The 9764-nt window shown below is 40.8% G+C and overlaps 2 protein-coding genes across 2 annotated transcripts in view; both read right to left on the bottom strand.

Annotated features, from left to right (window-relative positions):
* Positions 1-1158: 1158 nt before the first annotated feature.
* On the bottom strand, positions 1159-2537 carry hcrt (hypocretin (orexin) neuropeptide precursor). Its single transcript, XM_030736576.1, has 2 exons — positions 2454-2537; positions 1159-1524 (listed from the first exon to the last, which is right to left on the bottom strand). The coding sequence occupies exons 1-2, from the start codon at positions 2535-2537 to the stop codon at positions 1159-1161; spliced, it is 450 nt and encodes a 149-aa protein (XP_030592436.1).
* Positions 2538-3579: 1042 nt separating this feature from the next.
* Positions 3580-9764, bottom strand: part of LOC115784560 (inactive phospholipase C-like protein 2) — a 67114-nt gene continuing 60929 nt past the window's right edge. Inside the window, exons 6-7 of the mRNA XM_030735831.1 lie at positions 9062-9171; positions 3580-5339 (exon numbers count right to left, since the gene is read on the bottom strand). Of these exons, the coding sequence (XP_030591691.1) occupies positions 4875-5339; positions 9062-9171 (575 nt within the window). The 3' untranslated portion in view covers positions 3580-4874. The remainder of the gene's footprint in view (positions 5340-9061; positions 9172-9764) is intronic.

Here is a 9764-nt window from a genome sequence, read left to right as displayed (position 1 = left end):
CCTGCTGTCTGCATCACCACCTCTATTTCACATTTTCTGTGCTCCCCATACCTCAACAAACACCCACACAGATAGTTGTCATAACAGATGCAGTAAAAACCTATATACACAAACCGACCTCGAAATAGCAGCGTTCACTGGTTCTTTGTGTTACATTGCCACTTATTACCATTTCCTCTAGGTTCCATATGGTAGCATGAAGCTGTTGTGCACACAAATGCACTGTATTGGTTATGCAAATAAATACATATCCATGAAAACTTCTAATTTTATTAACAAAGCCCCCTTTTTTTTTTTTATCAGACATGATTTTTGTTGGACAGATTTTAATTTTATCTGTCTCTGTGTCAGTTTGGCAGATATAAAAATCCTTGAAAAAGCAACTAGCCAGATTGAGTTTGAGTCAGGTGTCTGGCATTGTTTGTGAGCAGCAGTCCATCTTAAAATGTTATTATACGGGTGTGTGTGTGTGCCAATATTTCAAGTCAGCAGACTAGTTTTAGATGCCTTAGAAATGAATACCTCTTAAGGAGACTGTTTCTGCTTTGTTAGATTCTCTCTGTAGCTACAGGAATCCTATATTTTCACTATACTGCACTCTGACCAATCAAAATGAAAACTAAGAGTCCTGAAGCACCCTACAGGCAGTGGTGGCTGGCAACCTTTACCTTGGGTGTGGCCGATGGATTGTGCTTACAGGCGAACACAGCAGTCTTTTTTCTATTCTGGTCTCAGATCCAATCAGTCTTTATCAGAAGAACAGCTTGCATATAACTATTCATTTATTTTTGGGTTAATGCAACATTAGCCTTAACGATGCAATAATGATCATTACTGCATTTGCTGTCTGCCAAATGCTTAAGTGATTTCAGATAGCTAATGCTTTAGTCTCTCAATAAATCTCATGTTGTGACCTCTTGGTATAGAGTGTCATGAACATTAAAAGTTGATCAGCTTTGATTTTTTTTATTACATCACAGAGCCTTTTACATATATGTACAATATAGAATATCTTCCTAAAATTTGAACATCACATTCAAAAAGGAGGGTTCAAAGAAAATCACAAAATTATTTCTGAGCAAAAAAGTATAAATTTTGTGCAACATCACTTTGCACTTTTGACTTTTTTTCCAAGTCCCAGTTTTCATTTGATTAGCTTCAAACAGGCAGGGGGGTCATAATGGTCGTTCCAGATTGAGCCATCCAGTCCAAGTACTGCTCCCCGGCTCTCTCTCTGGTTCTCTTCCCCATAGTCAGAATTCCTGCTGCTTGGTTCTTGGAGCCATGGAGGAGTTGGTGGAGTCGACTCTGCAAGCGATGCTCGTCCTCTTTTCGTTTGCCCAGAGTGAGGATCCCAGCGGCCGCATCTCCTGTGAGGGCCCCACCCAATCCCTTGCTGCCTGTGCGACACAGCAACACATGGAGGCGGCAGGGACGGGATGGTTCTCTGCAGCACTCGGACACACTGTGAGCATCACAGGCCAGCTGAGATAGCAGCAGCAGGAAGACCAACACCAGGGCTTTCTGGTCATTCAGAGAAATTAGATTAAGAATATGATCAGGATTAAAACACTATGAATGCAAATTTAAATTAAAAAAAATATACAGATTTGAAGTATATGTTAACATGAAGTTTCATGGAGAAACTCCAATGCCTAATAAATATGAATCACTAAATTTAAAATAAGATGATGCTGACATGAATTCTAGACAAAGATAATAAAACTTGTCAGTCAGTATCAACTAGTCCCTGTACCATATTAGTAAGCTTAAATTTTAATCTACAGAGAGATATTCCACACAGTGCAAACATTCCCCATTTAGTGCATTACTTTTTTGATTTTATAAAGTTTATATGCCTTAAAATAAACATGCATAGCCAAAGATAATGTGCTAATTTGCCTGTTTGACACGCATATCATCACTGTGGGATATAGAACTGAATGAAAGCACATTTACATAAATATAAAAGAAACATAAAAGACAAATTGCACTATTTATACTACGTAAGTTAATTACTATAAGAAATAAGAACACATCAGTACCCATGACTACAATCCTCATCACTTGTCCAAATGTGTCCCAGTTTTTTAATTTACCAGTTATATATAGAGAGCCACTCTTAACTGAGCCAAACATTGTAAAGAGCATCACTATGTTACCAAGCACCCTTGGAGCTTACTGACATGGTAAAACAGCTTCCACTATAAAACATGCAGCTGTAAATCTTCATAATAAAATACATCAAATGAAATGTATTCTTCCAGACACCTGAGAATTGAAGAACGGATGCCAGTGTAGGAAAACACTTTTGAGTCAGCCGCTTATACATTTGGGAGCACCAAAGGGCACTAATGAAGAAAAGGCAATTTAAAAATGCAAAAAAAAAAAAAAAAAAAAAAAAGGTAAATCCATGAAAATTAGAAACAATAATGAAACTTAAGCTGTCTTACCCTGCTATTCATTTCCATCCCAGCAGCCTGTTGGAACTTGGAGGGGAACCACGTCATCTGCTCGGTTGTGTGAAGGGGAGTCATCTGGTCCCAGGGGGAAAAATGAGTCTATTTTATATTGTCCTGTGCTGTCCATCCCATCAGTCCTCTGGACGTCATTTAGGCCAGTGACAAACGTGAAACAAAACCACTGAATCTATTTTTTTTTCTGGTCCTTGCTCATTTGAAGTTTGCTGTCAAGCTCGCTGCCATTAATTAGTGTCCTACTGCAGGTCATCTCCAAGGTACCTGAGTGGACCTTTGACGAACTACAGGTATGTCTTTGTAGCTGCATGCTAAAGGTTTATTAAGACATACCTTTACAATGACTGGTGAGGGACTAAAGTCAATTAGTAAATGTGTCTAGTGAGCTCAAAATAAAAAAATATATATATAAACCCTAATGCCCTTCCTCTGCTCTAATGACAAGTTCATTCAAAGGCCATGCTAATGAGGTTGTATGGACTTTATTCAATTTGTATATTTTCTTATTCCTACAGAGCACATGGCTGGAAAAGACCTTAAAGGCTGTTGTATTTGAAAAAAAAGAATAAATCATTTTCAGCCACATCGCTGTGCCCACATGCTCTGCTCTACAAATCATGAAAAAATTTGCTGTAACAAATAAAAATAACAGGATAGCACTTGAAAGACAATATTGACTTCTTGATCGTTGTTTTCTTATCCTCACGGCCATTTACTTAATGTTTATTGCCATCTTATGGACAACAGGAAGCATTGCTATAACATTCATGGTGAACTAAACGGCTCAGATCTATTTTAGTAATAAGAAAATCATTTAAGATCGATTGAGAATTGACTGTGCATTACAATGCGCTTTTGTCAAGCTGTATTGATTGCTGCTTTGAAATTGCTAGGTCTGTTTGGAATACAAAAGAAAAAGAAAAACAATGCCACTGCGTGCGGACCCCGCACAGTAAAAACAATTTCAGAAAAATATCAGTTTAAATTTTTGAGCAAAACTGCCAAGAATAGACATATTTGATATCCCTTTATCGCAATAAATTTGCACGTGTATCTATTTGAATGATTAATAATTGGTAAATGAACAAGAGGAGACAGGAAAAAACAATGAAACCAGTTTAATGGGCCACTTAAAGGAGCTCTTACAGAATCCACACTCACTTTGAAGTGAAACACGTGTCAAGCTAAACTTTCGTTCCAGCCCCACATGCACTGGTTGTCTTGATCTGCACCACAGAACAACAGGTGTCAAATCACTGTGTATGTGGAAGTAATGTTAAAAAATAATTAGAATATCAATAAAACTAACAACAGTTATAATAATATCAATCATTAACGGCTGAGAATTATTATAGCAATATATATTCCCTTCATACACTTTGCATACATTTTACATCTATAGTCACTTTATTCTTATAGACAGCAGTATCATGTTCCTGATGATCTTTGACCTCTAACGGGAAAGGTCAAACATTCCAGTTGTGACTGATTGGTGAACTCCACCACTTGACGATGTGGGCTAGCTCCATCCTAGGGACCAGGACATCAACACACATAACATCATATACATACCCCCCCCGGGAAGGAGACAAAAAGATTGTGTGGGGGAGTGTCCAACAATGCCGGGGAACTTAAACCCTAAGAGAAATTACATTAGAGATCCGCAGGGCCTGATGAAGATTGACATCAGCAAAAATAGACTGGTGTGACTTAACACATAACGAGCTGCAGTATCTTTTCTATTTTAGCGCCATAGCTCCTTATTTTGTGCTGAAATGGCCATTTGTGACTCCTACAGACTAGTAGAGCTGCTCTACTTTGTGCCACTAAAATTAAAATGGCCTCCTCTTCATCAAAAGAAGTGAGCATTTGCTGTATGTCTTAGATGGAGGAGGGAGAGTGTGAATGTGAGGAAATAAACACTCAAAGACATGCCAAGGAGTCTCTGAAAATAAAAAGGCAAAACTGTGGCATTAAATGCCAACGTGAGGTAAAGCCTGTACCCACAGAGCTAGAGTACATAGTGGAGGGGTTTGAAAATAGCACTGCCCAGAGAGAGACAGGGATACCTAACTCACTGATGCAACTACTGAAGACATTCCTATGCAGAAATAGAGAACTCAGTTTCCAGCTGTTATCATTTTGCTTTCTATTTGTGGCTGAAATGTAGCATCTCTCTTCTCTTTCAGATCTCTGGTCAACTCATCTCACCTCTCAAACTTGTGTCTCGCTTCTAACACGACGAATCTTCCTTCTCATCATCATCTCTTTCAATCTCTCTGCAACTTCCTCCATCTCCCTTTCTTTACTGGCCTCCTGCTTTTTTTCGACACCTTTCTGCTTCTCTATCTCACTGTCTCTCTTTGGGAAGGATTCTCTGTGGGCACAGGCAGTGGGTCAGCAGGATCCTGCAGGATTGTCACTGACCGTCTCTTTTTCTTTCTCAGAGATGGTGTCCAGAGGTCCTGCTGCCCTCTGCTGCTGGTTTTGGAACTGAAAATGGTGCTGGGGTAGCGGTGGCGGTTGAGGATAGGCAGGTGGTTTTGCAACAGTTTGGACCAGAGGAGGGGCTGACAGCTGGGGATGCAACGGGGGATATTGCTGGGGATGGGGGTGAATATAAGCCTGAGGTGCGGTCTCAGACTGGAGCTGATTCTGGGGCTGGCACAGCAGTGGAGGAGGTGGGTGGGTCTTGGCCTGAGGCTGTTGCTGTATCTGCTGCGGCTGGTGGAGAGGATGGTGCTGAAGCTGTGGGGAAGCTGCTCCATTTTTACTGAGGCCACAGGACTGAGCTGCATAGTGGATCTGACGCAGAGTGTCCAGCGCCTCGCTCTTTGCGTGCTTTAGCAGGTCGGCCTGGCCCTGATAATTAGAGACAGAAGGACACAATTGTTCACATCACACCACCATATAAAATTTTAATGCATTAAAAACAGCATTCCCTAAAAGCTACTTTCACTTGCACTCTATTTCAAAAAACATCATCAATGCTATGCTCCCTTTTAAACCTGGCATGTTTAGTAAAGTGTTTTATCTCTAAATGACCACTATCTGAATTAATTTTTAGTCAGAAGACAGTAACGGTGGGAAGACTGTTAATGCATTACCCAAAAAGATGCAGAAGGGGGCAGTATGAAGCCAGTGAACAAATGCCTTTGGTTGCTTGCCAGCCCTTTGTACTGTTTCTCTCAGCTTGCAAGTACTGCTGTCATATGGTGACAATGTTATACTACATTTCTGCTCTTTATTCGAGCACCCCAGAGATGAATCCCTGCCATATGTGGAGGAAGTGGTCAGGGCAGGCATCCTGCACTACAGCACTGTCAAGTCAATCTGGGCCACAGCTATGGCTGCCTTCCTCCTTAAGCTAGCTGTCTCTGCCATGTGGAAATGTGGTAGAGTTTTCTCCAGGCTGTTATTTCTGTGTCTAAGAGGTGCTTATATTATTAGAACTGTCCAAAGGAGAAGGAAAAAAAAAGGGAAAAAGACCACGTGCTTTGACAAACTCCCTCCACTTGAACAATCTTTAATTCCTTGACGCTTCCCCCTCAGGGTTTACTCTTGCCACAGCCCAGTCTCCTTCAGCATGTCCACTTCAGCATCTGCTCAAAACAAAGTTTTCTTTTCATCTGTGAATCTGCATATTTTACCTCCCTCCTACTGAACTTCAGTCTATCTGACCCACTGTGACAGCTTGCTGGGCTAAACATCCTTGTGAAGAGGCACAGACTGACCTGTTGTGCACCAGACTAAAGTGTAAATGTTGAAAAGGATAAAGTTCTTAGTGCCATGAGGCAGGTACAGCAGTAAGATATACTGGGGTAAGACTAAAGGTGATGCCCTGCACATGATGGTTTGTGTTCTACTCGTTGGTGATGTTAATACCCTGCAAGTGGCATTTTAGCCCAACCAATGTAGCACACGAACCAGGAGTATGAGCAAGTCATACGTTTGGAATAAAAAAAACTAAAATTATGTAAGTCATGACTCACCAGGCATAAAATAAGACAGCGAGAAGCTTATCCTGTGTTGCCTGAGTTGAATAACGGCTGCACTTGTGTTTGAATGCATTTACCCCTACAGCCGGCCTAAAGCTGTCCACAGGGGGCTAAGCTGAAATAAGGACAGTCACTAAATCCCACATCTATATCCTCATTAAATTCTAGACCAGTGTCCTTCTTGTTTATCAGAAACAGACCACTCATTTGAGAGAAACTGAGTAATACTGACTCAATAATCTGCCTTTAGGTATTATTTTACATTTATAGACATCAATGGGGAATTGGAAGGGACTGCAGAGTATGACCATCATTGGGACATATGCACTATATTGCCAGAAATATTCACTCACCCACCCAAATAATTGAATTCAGGTGTTCCAGTCACTTCCATGGCCACAGGTGTATCAAACCAAGCACGTAGGCATGCAGACTGCTTCTACAAAAGCATTTGTAAAAGAATGGGTCGCTCTCAGGAGCTCAGTGAATTTCAGTGTGGTGCCGTGATAGGATGCCACCTGTGCAACAAGTCCAGTTGTGAAATTTTGTCACTACTAAATATCCCACAGTCAGCTGTTAGTGGGATTATAACAAAGTGGAATCAATTGGCAATGGCAGCAACTCAGCCACGAAGTGGTAGGCCACATGAAATCACAGAGCGGGGTCAGTGGATGCTGAGGCGTGTAGTGTCCAGAGGTCACCAACTTTCTGCAGAATCAATCGCAGTACGTAGGGAGCTTCATGGAATGGGTTTCCATTGCTGAATAGCTGCATCCAAGCCTTACATCACCAAGCTCAATGCAAAGTATCGGATGCAGTGGTGTAAAGCACACTGCTGCTGGACTCTAGAGCAGTGGAGACGTGTTCTCTGGAGTGACGAGTCATGCCTCTCTGTCTGGGTTTGGGGGTTGCCAGGAGAACGGTACTTGTCTGACTGCATAAAGTTTGATGGAGGGGGATTATGGTGCTGTTTTTCAGGAATTGGGCTCAGCCCCAACCCGATAGAACACCTTTGGGATAAATTAGAGCGGAGACTGAGAGCCAGGCCTCTTTATCCAACATCAGTTTCTGACCTCACAAATGCGCTTCTGGAAAAATGGTGAAAAATTCCCATAAACACTCCTAAACCTTGTGGAAAGTGCTCCTAGAAGAGTTGAAGCTGTTACAGCTGCAAAGGGTGGGCCGACATCATATTAAACCCTATGGATTAAGAATGGGATGTCACTCAAGTTCACATGTGTGTGAAGTCAGACGAGCAAATACTTCTGGTAATATAGTGTAGATTCAGTCAGTAGTTTTATCCGATATAAAGGGGTAAGAGTTACACTTGATTCCCATGGTAAAAAATGTAGAGGCCAAAATATGAATAAATTTAGGAGGTTATTTAATAAACAGATAGTAACAGAAGAAACTGCAAAGGTGAGTCATTTGGGAGATATATAATTTTTTTAAAAGCTGTTATTCTTCAAAAAAAAAAAAAAAGGGACTGCTGCAATATGCTTGACATTTGCTTCAAAGGCTTTCTGTTTCTTTGATTTTGCTTTTCTCTTGACTAACAGGTACAATAAGTGGCAGAAATGGGCAAATAATCTCTTTCACCGTGACACCTCTGATCTGACCGAAACTGTCAAAGTAAGGGTGGAGAGGGAGCTTGAGATAAACACTGAGACACAGATAGGACACGACTCTCCCCTCTTCTTTCCTCTCAGCTCCCCACCTCTACCAACCAGCGAGTGCTTCCTGGCCCGCTGAGAATCTGGAGAGGCTGACAGGTGAAATAATAACTGGGCACGGCTGCCAGCCTTGGCAAACCGGCGCCGAGCTCTCACCAAATGTTCACTATGAGACACAGATTACAACTGAATGATGCTCCAAGAGGGAGTTATGTGCATGCCACCTTGTTGCTGAGAGGGTGGCTCATCAAAGAAGAAGATACAAAAGGGGGCAGGTGTGTGAATGTGGTTAGTACTGGGACAGATTTTAGACAGTTGGCTTAGCAAAACAGGAAGGGTGTAACTTGCATTATGGGTGGGTAGATGACATGAGTTTAACCGTAACTGCAAAGCAACCACCTTTTTGTTGTTCTCTGTTTGGGAAGACTGACGTGAAAAGGAAAAGACATCTATCTATCCTAATGTTCAAGCCACTGGCCATACTGGTGTTATTTTAGTGTTGGTATTATCAGCAGCAGTCATAGAGGAAATGAGATGAGAGCACTGAGCATCCTTATCTCCTGTGTCATGGGGCAGGCAAAGACAAGAATGCATCATCATTAAGGCATGTCTAAGGGATCCAGTGTCTCCTTATGAGGAATAACAGAGCAGTGTGTGTCTACAAACAAGTGTGAACAATCCTATCATGTCTTGTCAAGATAGTTACACCAAATAAATAAAACGGTACTTGGACTCAACAGTAATTAATTAAGAGGTTTAGGGGTTAGAGAAGAGGGAAATACAATTAGCCCAGAGAGCTTTCTTAAGACATTATTTAGTTTAATCTCAGCAATACGGCCTAGGATTGCTTGTCCAGTGCTTGTCTAGATCAATTATTAGGTTTGTTGCTGTGTTGTGGGAGGGCTTCACTGACCTTCAGTACAGTGATGTTCCAAGCATAGCTTTCCATTGCCTTCTGCAGTTTGCGACCTTTCAGACCCTCCTTTCCTCCAATGCGATGTAGGTCCTCATGGAAGTCCAGACCTGGACAAAGACACAGAGAGGCATGTCATGTAAATAAAAGCAAATGTTATTAAAGAAAAAAAATAACTACAATGTAAAAAATAGCTTTAAGCATAGTCTATATTGTATATATTTGTGTAAAAACAAAACTGGATACAACTGTAAATATCTTCATATATGCAGACTAAGAGATTGGCTCTATTAAAATTTTATAGATTAGAATCTTGGAACAACTACATTTTGGATATAAATAATAAAAAAACAAACAAACAAAAACAGGCCTGTTGAGAATTTTGGCCATTTTTAAGCCAAGTGTTTTTTAAACAGCTGGTGCAAATCTCTGCCATAAACGCATCAATGCACATTTCTTCTTATCTGTTATGTAATTGAATATAAATTCAGAGACATTATAAACCCCACAGATATACTGTAACTTAACCATTAAATAACCATGTTATTTTTTCCAGTGTAAAAACTACACTATAAAAAATGCCTGTTAAATCTGACATTTACAAGAGCAGCAATCCAGTTGCGTTGTACCTTTAAATGTGCTGTGTTGCTTATGGGGCTTAAACTGAGGTCGTATGAAGCAGGCTAAACTCTAATTAATCTAT

Source organism: Archocentrus centrarchus, chromosome 8 (assembly GCF_007364275.1).
Source record: "Archocentrus centrarchus isolate MPI-CPG fArcCen1 chromosome 8, fArcCen1, whole genome shotgun sequence".
In the NCBI taxonomy this organism is placed as follows: Eukaryota; Metazoa; Chordata; class Actinopteri; order Cichliformes; family Cichlidae; genus Archocentrus; species Archocentrus centrarchus.
The sequence above is the reverse complement of the archived record's forward strand: the minus strand, read 5'-3'. Positions and strand labels throughout refer to the sequence as shown.